The sequence below is a fragment of the Staurois parvus genome, unplaced genomic scaffold (genome assembly GCF_062004578.1).
Source record: "Staurois parvus isolate SC_StPar_1 unplaced genomic scaffold, SC_StPar_1.0 ptg000207l, whole genome shotgun sequence".
NCBI lineage: Eukaryota > Metazoa > Chordata > Amphibia > Anura > Ranidae > Staurois > Staurois parvus.
In genome coordinates this window covers 9,562,550-9,581,079 of record NW_028318003.1, presented here as the reverse complement: position 1 = coordinate 9,581,079, position 18,530 = coordinate 9,562,550, and the positions used below count along the sequence as shown (strand labels likewise).

The 18,530-nt window shown below is 40.9% G+C and overlaps 1 protein-coding gene across 1 annotated transcript in view; it reads left to right on the top strand.

The window, feature by feature from the left end:
• The first annotated feature begins 2,592 nt into the window (after positions 1-2,592).
• Positions 2,593-18,530, top strand: part of LOC149461279 (urotensin-2 receptor-like) — a 41,667-nt gene continuing 25,729 nt past the window's right edge. Inside the window, exons 1-2 of the mRNA XM_089678635.1 lie at positions 2,593-3,031; positions 6,052-7,238. Of these exons, the coding sequence (XP_089534761.1) occupies positions 6,101-7,231 (1,131 nt within the window). The 5' untranslated portion in view covers positions 2,593-3,031; positions 6,052-6,100 and the 3' untranslated portion in view covers positions 7,232-7,238. The remainder of the gene's footprint in view (positions 3,032-6,051; positions 7,239-18,530) is intronic.

Below are 18,530 nucleotides of genomic sequence, written 5' to 3'. Positions count from 1 at the left end.
ACATATAGATAGGGGCTTACAGCCAAACTTTATTGATGGCCTACTGAACTGTGGTACCATCTCGATTTCAGCCATATACTCATCTCTTCTTTCTTTGAGTACCAAACCCTTAGAAGGTTCCAAAGTATCTAAATGGGAAAGACTTCCCCACTTAAAACCTTGTGGGCAAACTCTTAAAAAGCTTTCAAACAACCATCTCAGCGATCCTGAGTGAGACATGGAGATGAACTTAATTCAAAACACTGCATTGGGCATATATTCTCTGCTTCATTTCCATTTATCCTGGCTCCAGACAAGCCCTCCCAATGCCCAAGTATGTGCAACTCAATCCCTCTTTGACACACTGCCTCTGGTCTTGCCTACCTATATCATGCTTCAGTCAAAATATATATAATGTCGGTCAGTGATACTCTACCTCCACATGACCCCTTGGCTTCAATGACCAATCTGTGAACCTTTCACCAAAACCCCAACTTACTGACTCAAAGTTCATGCATGTTTGCCTACTCGCTGGTAGGCAATCTATTACTAAACATGTGGAATTTTTGTCTTGTTCCCACTGGATGTCAAAGTGGCCCTCCATTATATCTATGCAAACAAAAAGCTTGATGCGGAACTTAATCTTTATTCTGCACCCTCTCATTTCTTGCCTAATTGGTGGAATTCCATGAGAACCAATCTTTCTACCCAAGAGTGGGAAAAGGCTCTTTGCCCTTTTCAACACACCCCGTGACTCCTTGACAAAATGAAAGAGGATGCATCTACTTGTGTTGTTTGTGAACAATACATTTTAATTGAGCAAGTTTTCTGCACCAATAGCCACAGTATGTACAGGAATTTCTCGTATAAATAATTTGTCTGGAATAAGGACACAGCTTCTGTCTAGTTAGGCGCCATCTGTGATTTGCAATGTTTGATGGCTATTAGTCTGGCCACAATTAGTATATGTATGACTATGGTACGGTAGATGGATGGGAAAGTGTTAATATCAATATTTAGCATGGTTAGAGCAGGGTCAGGTTTGGTTAGGATCCCAGTAACCTCCAAGATCAACTGGAAAATTCTCCTCCAGAAACTTGTCAGGTTTCTACAAGACCATAGAATGTGGAGCAGGTTTCCTTCTTGCCCTCGGCCCTGCCAGCATAGTAGGGATGAGTGTGAGTTGGGGTGTAGTGTGAGTGGGGGAGTAGTATCAGTAGGAAACTACCTTGCATGCCAATTTCCAATGATTTGTACAATGGGTAGCTTTGTGTATGGAATGAAAGGCTGTGAGCCATTGCTGAGAGGAGAAAGACCTTTTTAGATCTGCTTCCCATTTTACCATTGGGAGTCATTTTAATAAAGGACATATTGTTGTGAAGCAAATAGGAGAATAAGGAGATACCTCTGCTGTTTAATGGGCTCGATGTAAAAAAAAATTGCCATATTTTTGGATGTGTAGTAGACACGATAATAGAATGTGTAGATAGGATGTGAAATATGTGAAAAATTGTGAAATGTTCTGATTTCGGGAGCCTAAATTCCTTCACCACATCCTGTATGTATTTAGGTTCATCTACTTGTTAATACTTGCGTAAAATCTCCATACTCTCGCTTCCAGGTCTCCTTGCCTCTCAACTCCCTGCAGGTCCCCCTCTCCCTTTGACAAACACATTGTCACAATCTCAGCATCAGACGCTCTAAGGCAACATCTCTCAATATCACCAATCATAATATTAATTGATTGTGTTATAGGTGTGCTCTTATGTTACAAGGTTCTTTGCCCCCACCCCCCTCTTATTTGAATAATTACAAGTCAGCTCTCTATGTCTCCGGTGAATTCTCTTTCTTTAGGATCAACAGGAACAAACAATTGATGTATATAATTTGAGATTTCCATCTGTACAATATGTCAATGGATCTAACTATATGATGCAATGAGACCTTGACCAGATATCTTTTCTTTTGAATCCTGTAATTGTTTTTAGATAAAAACTTTGCAATAAAATATGATTTAAAAGAAAAACAAAAAGCAGCTTTTACAGTAATATCTTCAATCTGGAGCTTTCTATGAGCACAGGTTGTTATGGACCCATAACATGACTGGACAGTGAAAGGAGAAGTATCACAGTAATGAGCTTATTCCTTATACAAAAAAGGGGGAAAAAAGAAAAGAGAATAAATAAATAAATATATTTATTGTTGTTATATATATACATACACACACAAACGTGTTGCCTTGCATTTCTATTTTAAACTGATTGGGTTGTTTTACAAGGTGAGGGTTCACATATACATTAAGTAAATTGAACATTTTATAACAAAATTTGTACTTTAATATCTTTTTAAAGTTAATATACATGTTTTAAACAGAAGATTTGTGTCAAGTCATAATCCTTTTTCTAATGAGGGCCATTGTGCTCATCAGTCAACTATATGAAAAAATAGACTCATCAGTAGGGTATAAAATGGGAATAAAACAGAGCAGTGTGCAATGTAGTCTGAAGGTAAACCACAAAGAAGACACAGTTGTAACATAAAGAGCAGCTGAGAGAAGGGTATATTATTAGTGAGCAGAATGGAAGACTTGGAAAAGAGGTTTGACATACCAATATTAGCAGGGTGCATGGAATGTTAACATATGAGAATTCACATACAAGCCACAAAAAGAAAGAGTAAAACCTGACAGATGATTCCAGTAATGTTTCACAGTGGCTTATTAGGTCCATGGACAGACACTCTGGAAGAGCAAGTGATTTATTTGGAAAGAAGAAAAAACTCTATAACATCCTATCCCAACCAATAATATTAAAATGGATTGACCAGTTTTCCTTGCTAGCGGGCTGAAGCGTTCACTTCTTGTTACCAACAGAACTTCTTAGAAAAGTTTTATTTTTTTCCAGAAGTGACCCACAGAAAATGAACAGCGTGTTCTTTTTACCTTTTACTTTGGCCGATGGGTTCCATCTGGGCAATCGAAGCTTGACCCAGATTATAATTTGTGATTGAATATTTTTATCACTCCATTTGCACACACCTTTACTTCAGCCAGGTGAGTCACTTTAGCAATATTGTTTCATAATATAGAAGACACGTATAACTGGGGGCAACAGTTTTTTTAGTTTAGTTTTAATTAATGTTTAATTACATTTACATATACCTAAAGCAGTTTACATTTTCACCTAGATCTATGAATATCTGGTGTAAGGTGATAATACATTTATCAGCACAAATTACGCATTTATGCAGTTGAAACTAGAATGATCTCTCTCTCTCTCTCTCTCTCCCTCTCTGTATGTATGTATATATATATATATATATATATATATATATATATATTTATAGTGTTTTTTGGAAAATACTCTTTAAGAAAACATTACACACTTTTGTACCATTGCCATTTTATTTTCTCCTAAATTGAACCAAATTTTAGAAAACGAGCTGTTGTAGGTAAAGTGGATAATGGTTCATTTTTCTATAAATTATGCCTGGCTGCATATTGTATTTTTTATTGGCCCTTGTCACATTTTATGATGTGTAATGCAGCCTGCATCCATAAAAGGAAAGATACTTGGCTACTCTGCAGGCAAAAGAGGAATATAAACTGTAGTAAATTATATGATGAACATGTTGGTTTGAAAAAAAACTAAATTATAAAGATTTATGTCAACCATCTGCAGTATAGTGTAATCTCTTACAAACTTTTTATTCAAAAGAAAAACAACAGGTATTATCAAAGAAAGTACATGTATTACTGGATGCAATAATATTTGGTTTTGGTTATACAAATAAGAAAGGTTTTTATATGAAGTGCATTTAGGAGATTATTTTGAAGGATTTATTTGTTAGTACCAAAAAAAAGGAATTAGCATATTTGTATGTATTAGTATTATACATTATAATAAGATCAAAGACTGAATATTTGTGGCATTTTTTCTGAAATTAAAATGTAGTAATACATTTGAAATGCTAAATGTAGAATATGATACGTGAATACAGTTGTGGACCTAATAATGTCATGCTTCTATTATTTCTATATGGTTGAACAATAATCCTGTAAACATATAAAAAATGTCACTTTGACAGGTGTCAGTACGTTTCTGCCAACTTAATGGCTTGCCGTGAGCACCCCTGCATTTATCCATGTATACATGCACTGATTTTTGGAAGGATGAAGTAGCTGTCAGCAGAGAGACTCTATAAGCATTTTGGTGAGCCTGCCAGTAAAAGGGAGGTACTGTACTGTATGTACTGCTAATGTACTGCTAAATTAATAGCTACTATTAGGCAAATGTTACTTTATATTTTTTTACTTGGTTTCAGGTTAACTTTAAGCTGAAATATTCACTTGAACACAGGGGTGGACTGACCATTCGAGCACTCGGGCACTGCCCGAGGGCCCGGGTTCAGTGGGGGGCCCCAAGAGATGCCCCTGGTACCTTTTCGTTGGCTTTTACATAGGCTTTTTTGGGTATGGGCGAGGACACAGGGGCCCCATAATCCCCTATTGCTCGGGGGCCCCAAGAGTTGTCAGTCTGCCCTTGCTTGAACATTACATCAATTACAGGTCAGAGCTTATATGTTTCTAATTATTAAGCATAGAAAAAAAGAAAACATTTATCTTTAGACAAACAAAAATTAAAACATAAAATGTGTTTTTGTTCCATAGACAAAAGGTGTATTTTTTAAGCAAAATATATATTTCTAAACAGTAGCATTTCAATCCTATATGACTAATTGAATAATATATATTTTTTTACAATCTGTTTAATTTTTGTAAGTTAGTAGTCAATGTATTTTTATTATGGAACATGAACACCTTCAAAAATAAGTTTTAGTTAAAGTGACCCTGTCGCTAGACTATTTATTTAACAAGTTTCCCATAACATTATGCAAACTTTTATAGTATTTTTTTAATTAGAAAGCTTTTATTGAGAGTTTCCAGAGTACAAATACAGTCACCGAAGGCTTCAGGTAGGAAAGGTATCAATATTTGAAATAACATATAGCATTGATATTACATTCAAAGGCTAAATATAATCCAACGTAGACCTAAGTACAAGGTGTAGTGACAATATAATGCATCCTGACAAGCCTTCCCTAAGGCAACCTTAGTGATTTTCTTCTCTTGGGTAGTAGGTCAGAAAATTGCCTGATTCCCTCATCAACACAGTCAGTGTTGATGGGGGAATCCCTTCTGCAAATCTATTGTGTTCTCCTGGCGGAGGGGGGGAGTGAGGGCATGGGGAGCTGTCCCTGCCAGGAGAACCCAGTGATTATTGGTAGTGGCTTTAGCTGCTGGCAATAATCGCATGTAAAATCCGACATACTGGTTTGTACCAAAGTCAGTCAATGGATCAACTTGGGTACAATCAGCCTGCCCATAGATGGTTCAAATCTCAGCCGGTCCCTGCTGAATCAACTAATATTTTAACCATCTATGGCTGGCTTAAGAGAGACATCACCAGGCATTTAAAGGGATCTACTCATTACAGGATCAAAAGGCACAAGTCTGGAGTATCCAGCCAACATTTAAAGTATTTTAGACATGTAATTTAAATGTACGTTTTCCTTGTGTATATGTCTAAAAGCCCAAAAATACTGCTGGCTGCCACCATCTTGGATGGGAGGTTAGTAGCCCCAGAAGACTCACAGCTGTCACTCAAGTGACATTCTATAATATTCCCCTTCACTCCTCCTCTGACGGCTACATAAAATGTAATGCAGAGAGGTAAAGTAAGGCGCAGTGCACTGGTTCAGCACAGACAGTGTTTAGACACTCCCAGAAGAGGAGAGTGTTAGGACAACTAAGGTGGAAGTAGGTTGTGTTACAGAATTTACTTTTCGTGGAGTAATCAAATTTTGTAGCAAGTGCAAAGCCACATTGCAAGTGAATAAAACATCATCTTTAATGGGAAGAAAAGAATACTGCAAGCAAACATTTAAAATACTTGATTTTTCTGTGCTTTCACAGTTGGTGACACGGTCTCTTAATACATTCTTCTTACCTGACTGTTTGGAATGATAACACAATCATTGTGAATACCAGATATTCTCTGTTTTCTACTACAGCATATCTGGCAACGGCAGGAGACTCGTATATTCAAGATAATACAAGACCATGGAATTGTTAGATCAGATTTACCCGGATTACCATTTTAGAAATATTTCCAGCAATAATACACACCAAGGAGCTTTCTTCGATATATCCAACAATGATTTGATCGGGACATCTGTAATTGGCATCTTGCTGTCCTTAATGTGTGTTGCTGGTGTGGTTGGTAACTTTTACACTTTAGTGGTAATTTGTATCTCAATGACAACATTCACATCTATGTACATCCACATAGTTAATTTGGCATTGGCTGATTTGCTATATCTTTCAACCATCCCATTTATTGTCCACAACAGTTTTGTAAAGGACTGGTACTTTGGAGAGGTTGGCTGTAGGGTTCTTTTGAGCCTGGACCTTCTGACCATGCATGCCAGCATCTTCATCTTAACAGTAATGAGCACTGAGAGATATATAGCAGTGAGTAAACCTTTTAATACTGTTCGAGGGTCAAAGAGATACCGCAAAAGCCTGGCCTTTGCAATCTGGGTTTTGTCCTTTCTTCTGACATTACCCATGATGCTGATGATACATCAAGAAGAAAGGATTCTGGACAATGGTACAGTCCGTAAATTATGTACCCCCACATGGAGCGATGAACAATATAAAATATATCTTACAGTACTGTTCACTACGAGCATCCTTGCCCCTGGGATAATTATTGGCTATTTATATACTAAACTGGCAAGAGCTTATTGGATATCTCAAACCAAAAGCCTTCTAAATAAGGAGCTGCCAAGATCTCCGAAGCAAAAAGTGATACTGATGATCTTCATTATTGTACTTGCTTTCTGGGCTTGCTTTCTCCCATTCTGGATATGGCAGCTAATACCTCTCTACAGCAACGAAGAACTGAGGTTGTCTGTTCAAACTGAGATCTATGTGAATAATCTGGTGACGTGTCTAACTTATGGCAACAGCTGCATCAACCCCTTCCTATACACTTTACTAAGCAGAAATTACAAGGAATATCTTCGTAACCGGCAAAGGGGTGGAATCGGATCCCTGAGCCTAAAGGGTGGAACAGGCTACCCAGACAACCCTGCCAAAAGATCCTTGTCAGGAGGAAGCAACCAGGGTACAGAGACTGTTACATTAAGCAATACAAAGCTGGTAGTAACAGCACAACACTCAGTGTGAACAGCAGGTAAGGTTTTTCATTAGTGTTTTTCAAATGTAATATGTAATGTAGATTCTTGTCACAATTACACACCAAGAACTCCTAGGATTTCTTTATCTCTACCTTATATGAATGTCTCAATCCTTTCCAAGTAATCCTTTGAGCTTTTAAAATAATCAAATATAACTATTGCACTTAAGTTTCATATAATATTTTATATGTTACATTTTCAATCTAGTAAACCAATTTTAATTTGGCAAGTAGGATAACTTATTGAAACTGTCAGAAGTACCTCTGGACGTACAGGTTCTGTATGTGGAGGACCCCTTTTTTACATTGTATCACAGCTAGTCAGCCACCCTATGTTACAAAATCAGCTACTGAATATGCTTGACAGAAAGATATAAGGTCTAAGGATGCACTTATACTTGCTGTTTTAACTGTACCTGAGCATGGGTCACCCCCTTGGTCTGGTTCATTTGGGTAGTATGAGTGCTACAAGCTGTGCCTGGGACCACTCAGAAGAGGTGGTCCTGGGCATGGTTCACTTGTTCATGTACAGTGCCCTTTAGTGTGAGTGCTTACCATGCCGGACCAGAGACCTCTCCATAGATCACTGATTACAGAAGCAGGGATCACTGTGGTCTGGTTAGCACAGGTAATGATGTAAGTGTGACCGAGAACATTTGTTTACAGCCCAGGGGTGAGTGGGGAGGGAGGTAGGCCAACAGGTCAGTGTGAAGGGGGGAAATCAAACTCAAAGGTTTGTGTGAAATATCATGTAAATTAAGACAAAATAATCTCTATAATGACTGTTTAGAATATAGGGAAATACATTTATGTATTATATTATTCACCTTAACACGGCAATCCTAGAATACCATTAATGTTGCTGAGATGCACTAGGCCAGTGGTCGGCAAGCCGCGACTCGCGAGCCACATGCGGCTCTTTACACGCTTTAATGCGGCTCTTGTGTGCCGGGCGCCCGCTCCCCTCCCTCCTCTCGGGCGGCAGGGACAGGGAAACAGCCAGGGCAGCGCGCTCAAATGCAATGATTGGCCAGTCTCGCTGCCACTCACATCCTGATAGCCAGTGATTGGCTGTCAGGATGTGTGTAGGCGGGGCAGCGTGACGAACGTGAGAGGAGCTAGGCTCCTCTCACAGTCCGCCCTGAAGAGCGGAACGGCGCGGGAACACGGCGAGAGGAACGCGCGGAGCAAAGGTAAGTGAATTGACACAGGGGGGACTTGGCTTACTACTTGCTACTTACTTACTACTACTACTATATGAGGGATGAATTAATATGGGGGATGAATTACTATAGGGGGGATGAATTACTATGGGGGATGAATTACTATAGGGGGGATGAATTACTATGGGGGATGAATTACTATATGGGGGATGAATTACTATATGGGGGATGAATTACTATGGGGGATGAATTACTATAGGGGGGATGAATTACTATATGGGGGATGAATTACTATGGGGGATGAATTACTATATGGGGGATGAATTACTATGGGGGATGAATTACTATATGGGGGATGAATTACTATGGGGGATGAATTACTATATGGGGGATGAATTACTATATGGAGGATGAATTACTATATGGGGGATGAATTACTATGGGGGATGAATTACTATATGGGGGATGAATTACTATGGGGGATGAATTACTATGTGGGGGATGAATTACTATGGGGGATGAATTACTATATGGGGGATGAATTACTATGGGGGATGAATTACTATATGGTGGATGAATTACTATGGGGGATGAATTACTATATGGGGGATGAATTACTATGGGGGATGAATTACTATATGGGGGATGAATTACTATATGGGGGATGAATTACTATGGGGGATGAATTACTATATGGGGGATGAATTACTATAAAAACGTATTGAAACTAAAAACTGTACCATCCTATGTATTTTCAGTTTTAAAAATGTGGCTCTCAAAATAAATTTCAATCGTGGTTTTGGCGAGATTTGGCTCAGTTGAAAAAAAAGGTTGCCCACCACTGCACTAGGCGGTTGAGATATTCCTCATATGTCTATTGGTGAGCTGAATGTTCTTCTGAACAGGGCCGTATACCATAAGTCATTCATGAGCCAGTGCTTATGGAAGAAGAATGAGAGCAGCAGCATCAAACAAAACATACCATGTACAGTACCTTTTATGTATAATCTTTTATTTTTACTTAGTCTGGGTGCCTTTGGATATTTGTAATAAATCCTGTAGAAAGAGCTACTGAGAAGAGCTGCCAGACTCTCTATAACTCAAATACCCTGTAGCCATCTCCGTTCTCCGCAGTCTCCTCATGGGGGAAGGCCGCGTTCAGCAGTATCTCTGCTTATAAAGCAAGCAGCATGCTGTCTCTAGTGTTTTGACTTTCTTCTCAACAGTACTCATGCATCAGCGCTGATGACAAAAAGAATAAAGTCTCTCCATCAATCACCTGTGCCTGGGGTGGTGGGCTTGGTACAAGGGCTCCTTTTCACTTTGGTAAAACAATTTTCTACTGTAGTTCATGTTTGCTGATGTTAAACTCCAAAAAACAGCTATTGTACGCATGGTTAAAATACGTACAAATATATAATGTATATAAAAAGTCTACACATCCCTGTTAAAATGTTGGGTTTCTGTGATGTAAAGAAATGAAAGGTAAATCATTCCAGAACTTTTTCCACCTTTAATGTAACCTATAAACTGTACAACTCAGTTGAACAACAAACTGAAATCTTTTAAAGGGAGGGAAGTAAAAATATAAAACTAAAATAATATGGTTGCATAAGTGTGAACACCCTTAAACTAATACTTTGTTGAAGTAACTTTTGATTTTATTACAGCACTCAGTCTTTTTGGGTATGAGTCTATCAGAATGGCACATCTTGACTTGGTAATATTTGCCCACTCTTCCTTGCAAAAACACTCCAAATCTGTCAGATTGTGAAGGCATCTCCTGTGCACAGCCCTCTTCAGATCACCCCACTGATTTTCAATCGGATTCAGGTCTGGGCTCTGGCTGGGCCATTTCAAAACTTTAATCTTCTTCTGGCAAAGCCATTCCTTTGTTGATTTGGGTCATGGTCATGCTGAAAAATGAAGTTCCTCTTCATGCTCAGCTTTCTAGCCTGAAGGTCTTGTGCCAATATTGACTGGTATTTAGAACTGTTCATAAGTCCCTCATTCCCTCTACCTTGACTAAGTCCCCAGTTTCAGCTGAAAATAAAACAGCCCTAAAGCATGATGCTGCCACCACCATGCTTCACTGTGGTTTATGGTGTTCTTTTGGCTATGTGCAGTGTTGTTTTTGTGTCAAACATATCTTTTAGAATTATGGCCAAAAAGTTCAACCTTAGTTTCATCAGACCATAACACATTTTCTCACATGCTTTTGGGAGACTTCAGATTTATTTTTGCAATATTTAGCCGGGCTTGGATGTTTTTCTTTGTAAGAAAAGGCTTCCGTCTTGCCACTCTACCCCATAGCCCAAACATACAGTATGAAGAATACGGGAGATTGTTGTCATAAGTATCACACAGCCAATACTTGCTAGATATTCCTGCAGCTCCTTTAATGTTGTTGTGGGTCTCTTGGCAGCCTCCCAGACCAGTTTTCTTCTTGTCTTTTCATCAATTTTGGAGGGACGTCCAGTTCTTGGTAATGTCACTGTTGCGCAATATTTTCTTCACTTGATGATGATGGTCTTCACTGTGTTCCACAGGATATCTAATGCCTTGGAAATTCTTTTGTACCCTTTTCCTGACTGATACCTTTTAACAATGAGTTCCCTCTGATGCTTTGGAAGCTCTCTGCTATGGATTTGGCTGTAGGATGCAACTAAGAAAATGTCAGGAAAGACCTACTAGAACAGCTAAACTTTATTTGGGGTTAATCAGAGACACTTTAAGTGATGGAAGGTATGTACTGACTCCTATTTAACATGATTTTGAATGTGATTGCTTAATTCTGAACAAAGCTACATCGGCAGTTAGAACAGGGTGTGCACACTTATGCAACCACATTATTTTAGTTTTTATTATTTATTTCCCCCCTAAAAGATTTCAGTTTGTTTTTCAATTGAGTTGTACAGTTTATAGGTCACATTAAAGGTGGAAAAAGTTCTGAAATTATTTATCTTTGTCTAATTTTTTTTGCATCACAGAAACCTGACATTTTAACAGGGTTGTGTAGACTTTTATATCCACTGTATGTTTATAGTTTTATTTACCAAAACATGTAATTCTGGCCAGCCCTTAATGGTGATACACACACCCCTGATAGTCAATACGAGCACATTGCTACCTCTTGGTTTAGTATAGGGATCTGTGTCTTCTCCCCCATAAACGTCAATGGAAATACAGAAGGAGGATGATGCAGTTTAGAAGAAAATTGAATGCAGGTCAGAAGAAGGTCATCTCAAATACACCTGTCAATGACCTGTGGATTATCTTAGAAGCCTTACAATGTAATTTCAAATTCATGCAGAATGCACCTTTAGGGCTCATTCACACCATGGTGCAGAGATGTCAGGTTTTCTGCACGCATTCTGCACAAGGAAATCAATTGGTCTCTATGTATTCTCTATGTATTCTGTTCACACCCAACATTAGTATCATGTGCAGATTTTTTCTGTGCAGGAATCTGCAACATGTATAACACTTATTGAAGCGCACATGTAAACTGATGTCTTTACAAGTGAAATTTGCTCATCAGTTTTCATCATGTTTTCTGCATGTATGGTGTGAATGAGGCCTAAAAGTTTCTGCATCTGAATATTCCATCAACAGAAGCCCAACCCTTGTTGATGTAGGCTCTTACTGCTTCAGCTCAAAAAATACGATTAGTGTAGAGCAGTGGTTCTCAACCTTTCTAATGCCACGGCCCTTTAATACAGTTCCTCATGTTGTGGTGACCCCCAACCATAAAATTATTTTCATTGCTACTTCATAACTGTAGTTTTGCAGTGGGAGGAGTAGTGCCACATCATTGGTGTCAGTGAGAGGAATAGTGTCCCATCGTTGGTATCAGTGGGAGGAATAGTGCCCCATCATTGGTGTCAGTGTAGGAGGAATAGTGCCCCATCATTGGTGTCAGTGGGGGGGGGGGAATAGTGCCCCATCATTGATACTAGTGTGGGGGGGAATTGTGCCCCATCATTGGTGTCAGTGGGGGGAGGAATAGTGCCCCCTCGTTGGTGTCAGTGGGGGGAGGAATAGTGCCCCATCGTTGGTGTCAGTGGGGGGAGGAATAGTGCCCCATCGTTGGTGTCAGTGGGGGGGGGAGGAAATAGTGCCCCATCATTGGTGTCAGTGGGAGGAATAGTGCCCCATCATTGGTATTAGTGACACCAATGATGGGGCACTATTCCTCCTACTGACACCAATGATACTTGCTGACTCCTGCTCCAGCCTGGGCTCGCTCCCTCCCTCTCCCATCTACAGCCAGCATACTTGGCTGCAGCAGCACCATCTGCACGCTACAGACACTTACCTGTCAGCTGTCTTCCTTCTCCGGCCGCTCCCTTGCTCGATCTTCTTTGATCTTCGCGCTGCTGCTCGGCTCCTCCTCCTCGACGGTGATTGGCCGCCTGTGTGCCTCTCCTGAGCTACAGTTCTGGCGGCCAATCACTGGCGAGGAGGGGGAGCTGTTGAGTGATCCCGGGGAAGTGGCCAGATGACAGGGGCGGCATGTCATCCCGCGCACACATCGCGGTCCAGGGAAATGTGGATGTATCTGCATGTGAGCGGACCTGCCTGAAGACTGATAGCGGAGCGGTGTCTTGGTTCCTAAGACCATCGGAAATATGTGTTTTCCGATGGTCTTAGGAGACCCCTGTGAAAGGGTTGTTCGACCCCCAAAGGGGTCGCGACCCACAGGTTGAGAACCGCTGGTGTAGAGTAAACAGGTGACCAGTAGGAACTTCCAATTTGGCCACTAGAAGTTCCCATTGCCATAGGTCAGGAAAGGCTCAGGAATTGTAACGGTTATTATCCCTTGAGGACGCATGATCGAGCAAAACGTTGTTGGGCAGAGCTGAATTGCTTGAGGTCACGCAACCATTCCATCTGGTTGCTGGTGGTGCCTTATGAATGTGAGTGCTGATATTACCCCTGGTAGAGAGAAGGAGTACAGCTTTATCATACCAGCTAATGAAACAGAGAGCATGGAGTGAACTATGAAAGCATGAATTGCTGTTCTATGATTAGACAGCATACCATTGCGGTGAGTTTCAAATTTCTCTATATAGTGGAAAGATTTTCACAGCTGGTGTCATTTATGGTGAAGGATTGAACACAGACATTATTGAATTTTATATGTTCCCATATGTTTTGCACTATTTTGCACAAGATTATTGGTTGGCTTTATGTATAATTCTTCACAAATGATCGCAGAGCAATTTTAATTAGCACAGCATATGTGGTGGACTTAAATGATTCAGGTACTGTGTTTTTTAACGCAGCACTTATTTTTGGGATTGTTAGGGCTGAATGCCAATCCCACTCCTTCCACAGAAGGCCACCCTAGGTAAGGGTGTATTAGTGTACCACTACCCCCTTAGGAGTCGCTGAGTTATTTTCCGCCTTGCTGTTGTTCTGGACCCCTTTCTGAAAGCCCAACCCTTGCTGACACCACAGTACTCTTTTGACCAGAGTAAATTACCACCAGAAAGTAGACTCACACACGAATTAGAGTAAACTGATATGACATTTATATTGAACTTCAATGTAAGCTTAGTTAGACAGTACAAAGTGGTATTGGTACATGGAATGGCAATTATTACTCTTAGCAACTCTAAGCAAAGAAACAAAACATAAACTCTCTTGTATTGTAAGCTCCAAGGAGCAGGGCCCTCCTAACCCTCTTGTATTGAACTGTATTGTTGCTGTATTGTATCCCTTTATATTGTAAAGCGCTGAGCAAACTGTTGGCTCTATATAAATCCTGTATAATAATAAAGCAGAAATTCAATCAGTGTTAGCAGGCCGGCTATTCAGAAGTTAGCCCAATACCTTCAATCTGTGGCGTTGTTAACTCCAGTGAGCAATGAAAACCATCAAACTATAGAGCTAGCTCACTTTAGGCCATCAGAATCAGATGGCAAGTCTTACAATGCCTTGAAAAAGTATTCATACCCTTTGAAGTTTTCCACATTTTGTCATGTTACGACAAAAAACGTAAATTTATTTTATTGGGATTTTATGTGATAGACCAACACAAAGTGGCACATAATTGTGAAATGAAAGCAAAATGATAAATCATTTTCAAAATTCTTTACAAATAAATATCTGAAAAGTGTGGCATGCATTTGTTTTCAGTCCCCTTTTCTCTGATACTCCTAACTAAAATCTAGTGGAACCAATTGCCTTCAGAAGTCACCAAATTAATAAATAGTCCACCTGTATACAATTTAATCTCAGTATAAATACAGCTGTTCTGTGAAACCCTCAGAGATTTGTTAGAGAACATTAGTGAAAAAACGGCATCATGAAGGCCAAGGAACACACCAGATAGGTCAGGGATAATGTTGTGGAGAAGTTTAAAGCAGGGTTAGGTTATAAAAAAATATCCCAAGCTTTGAACATCTCAAAGAGCACTGTTCAATCCATCATCTGAAAATGGAAAGAGTATGGCACAACTGCAAACCTACCAAGACATGGCCATCCACCTAAACCAGTGGTCGGCAAGCCGCGGCTCTCGAGCCACCTTGCGGCTCTTTACAAACTTTAATGCGGCTCTTCTGTGTGCCGGGCGCCCGCTCCCCTCCCTCCTCTCGGGTGGCCGCCCCAAAAGTCAGGACTCTGCAGCTAGCCCAGCAATGGGCAAACTACGGCCCGGCGGACCTTTTAATCCGGCCCGCGGAGCGTGGCAAACATTGGCTGTCAGGATGTAGGCGGGGCAGCCAGGATGTAGGCGGGGCAGCGTGACGAACTCCTCTCACAGTCCGCCCTGAAGACCGGAACGGCGTGGGAACACGGCGAGAGGAACGCGCGGAGCAAAGGTAAGTGAATTGACACAATATGGGGAATGAATTACTATAGGGGGGATGAATTACTATATGGGGGATGAATTACTATGGGGGATGAATTACTATATGGGGGATTAATTACTATGGGGGATGAATTACTATATGGGGGATGAATTACTATGGGGGATGAATTACTATGGGGGATGAATTACTATATGGGGGATGAATTACTATGGGGGATGAATTACTATATGGGGGATGAATTACTATATGGGGGATTAATTACTATGGGGGATGAATTACTATATGGGGGATGAATTACTATGGGGGATGAATTACTATATGGGGGATGAATTACTATGGGGGATGAATTACTATATGGGGGATGTATTTTCAGTTTTAAAAATGTGGTTCTCAAAATAAATTTCAATCGTGGTTTTGGCGAGATTTGGCTCAGTTGAAAAAAAAGGTTGCCCACCACTGACCTAAACTGACAGGCTGGGCATGGAGAGGATTAATCAGAGAAGCAGTCAAGAGGTCCATAGTAACTCTGGAGGAGCTGCAGAGATCCACAGCTCAGGTGGGGGAATCTGTCCAAAGATCAGCTATTAGTCCTGCACTCCACAAATTTGGCCTTTATGGAAGAGTAGAAAGAAGAAAGCCATTGTTGAAAGAAGGATATAAGCAGTCCCGTTTGCAGTTTACAAGAAGCCATGTGGGGGACACAGCAAACATTTGATAGAAGGTGCTCTGGTCAGATGAGACCAAAATTGAACCTTTTGGCCTAAAAGCAAAACGCTATGTGTGGTGGGAAACACTGCACATCTCCCAGAACACACCATCCCCATTGTGAAATATGTTGTGGGGATGCTTTTCTTCAGCAGGGATAGGGAAGCTTGGGGGGCATCCAACGGGGAGCATCAAAATGAGAAAGATCAAAATAAGGGGTTGGAGCAAGTATGGACACATAGGCCAGATGTCAGGGGAGTGAAACAGGATGAGACCAAGTGAGGGGTGGAGAGATGTGCCAAGAAGCGTTTCGCAACTAGTCCATCTAACTATGAGGGTGAGGCCTCAACTGTGTATTTCAGGTGGTAGTATCTCCTTAATGGCGGTTGTGGAGGAGAAATGGAGCCAGACAAATCATAGCATTTTATATTTCTAATAAGTATCATTATCAAGCGCTAACATCTCTTCCATGTGCATGATATCGTTGATCGTGGAGACCCACAAAGACAGGGACTGGGTGGTAGTAGTCTTCCAAAAAAGGGGTATCAACTGTCGTGCAGCAGAAAGGAAAAAATGCCACAAGCATTTTCTCTGGGCAGTTAATGAGCCTGGCAGCATGGACAGGAGAGTGATTTCTGAAGAAGGGGTCAAGGACTCATCATAGATTTTGTGGTATATGTCAAAAACCTGGGACCAGAAGAGCCAGATTTGATCGCAACCCCACCAGATATGTAAGTGAGCACCCTCCTCAGCATCACACCGCCAACAATTGTTGGATGTGAAAGGGAATATCTTATGTAAGGAGGAGGGATCCCTGTACCATCATGAGAGAAGCTTAACATTTTTCTCCTGTGCGTAGCAGGAGCTGAAAGATTTATGTGTAAAATAGAATGAAGTCTGCCACTCGGCATCCGACAAATCTTTACCCATATCCACAGACCACGCTCTGGTTTAAGGTGGAAAATCAACATGAATCGATGATTAGAGTATTTTGTAAAGGGAGGCTAGTAGATGTCTGAGTAATACAGAAAGGAAGCAAAACTACTCATATTCAGTGAGCGGATGTAGAGCAGTGAGCCAGTGGCCCGGACCACCCAGAAGGTTAGGTAGGCCCGAGTGGGAATGAATGAAAGAACAAGCCATCGGCCATGTAGCACGAGAGAGGGGAGCAAGCGCAGAAGACCCTAAGCTTTGTGGAAAAGCTGGGTTATCAAACAAAGGTGTCAACAGAAGAGCGATAAGTCTGCACTTATACCACAGACACAGGACAGCCAATGTTAAGGGTGAGAGGCAATGGAATCAGTGCATGTCCTGCCTATATGCCCAAGGAAGAGCCCTAAGGTCAACAGGGGACAGGTCCTGTTCCACCATGGTAGATGCCTTACTGAAGGGTCGAGGGAACCAGCATGCACGCCATCAAGGTAGCTTTAGAATAAAGTTCAAAATCCGACAGGCCGACACCGCCTTGAAGTTTCGGATAGGTAAGCAATTTGTACTTTAGTCTGGAAAAACCACAGTGCAAAATAAAATGGATCGAGAGGGAACGAAGTGTGAGGAAGAAACTCCTAGGCACTGAAACGGGAATCGTCTGGAAAACAGAGCAATTTTATCCATTTTTAGGGTATTAATGCATCCAAACCAGGGTAAGGAGGAAGCTCCCTAGGATGTTAGGTCTTTACGGATGCAAGATGATAGGGGGACATAATTAAGTGTATATAGATCTGAGAGATTAGAAGGAATAGTAACGTCTAGGTAGGAGATGGCCTTAGGTTGCCATTGAAAGGAGAAATTGGAATGCAAATGCGACATCATGGTAGTGGGAAGAGTGATGTTCAATAGCTCAGTTTTCGCTATATTCAATTTAAATTGCTGTAGGTTCCAAACCTGTGGAATTCCTGTAGTAGGCAGGGGAGAGAGGTATGTGGTTGTTGGATCTAGACTAAAAGATCATCTGCATATAAGGAAAGTTTATGGTGGAAGGAAGGGGTTTTGATACCAACGATGGAGTTATTGTTCTGTATAGCATGGGCAAGGTGTTTCATAACTAAGACAAAGAGCAGAGGGGAGAGGGGGCATCCCTGCCTGGTGTCATTCGATATGGAAAAAGCCAAAGAAGACGTACTATTTACCAGCACAGAGGCTGTTGGTTGGGAACATAGGGATATGATTTTAGTGACAAAGCCAGGTCCCAAACCCAAACTGATCTAAGGCAAGGCGTAAAAATCGCCAGTCAACTCGATCGAAAGCCTTCGTTGTGTCAAATGAAAGGAGGCATGCCTTTAAATTGTGTTGTTGAATATAGGAGATAAGATGAATAGTTTTGGTAGTGTTGTCCCTGGCTTCCCTGCTAGGGACAATGCCCACCTGTTCTTTGTGGTTTAAAGAGGGCAAGAGTGGGAATAAACGAGTTGCCATGATCTTCGCGAACAGTTTGATGTCTAAGTTAGGGAGAGATATCAGGCAGTACTACTACTGCATTGGGAGGGTCTTTACCCGGTTTAGGAATAACAGAGATATTGGCGAATAGTAAGTCCTTGGAAGGGAGGTTGGAGTCGTCAATGGCATGGAATGCCTTGGCTAGATGTAGGATTAAGATTTGTAAA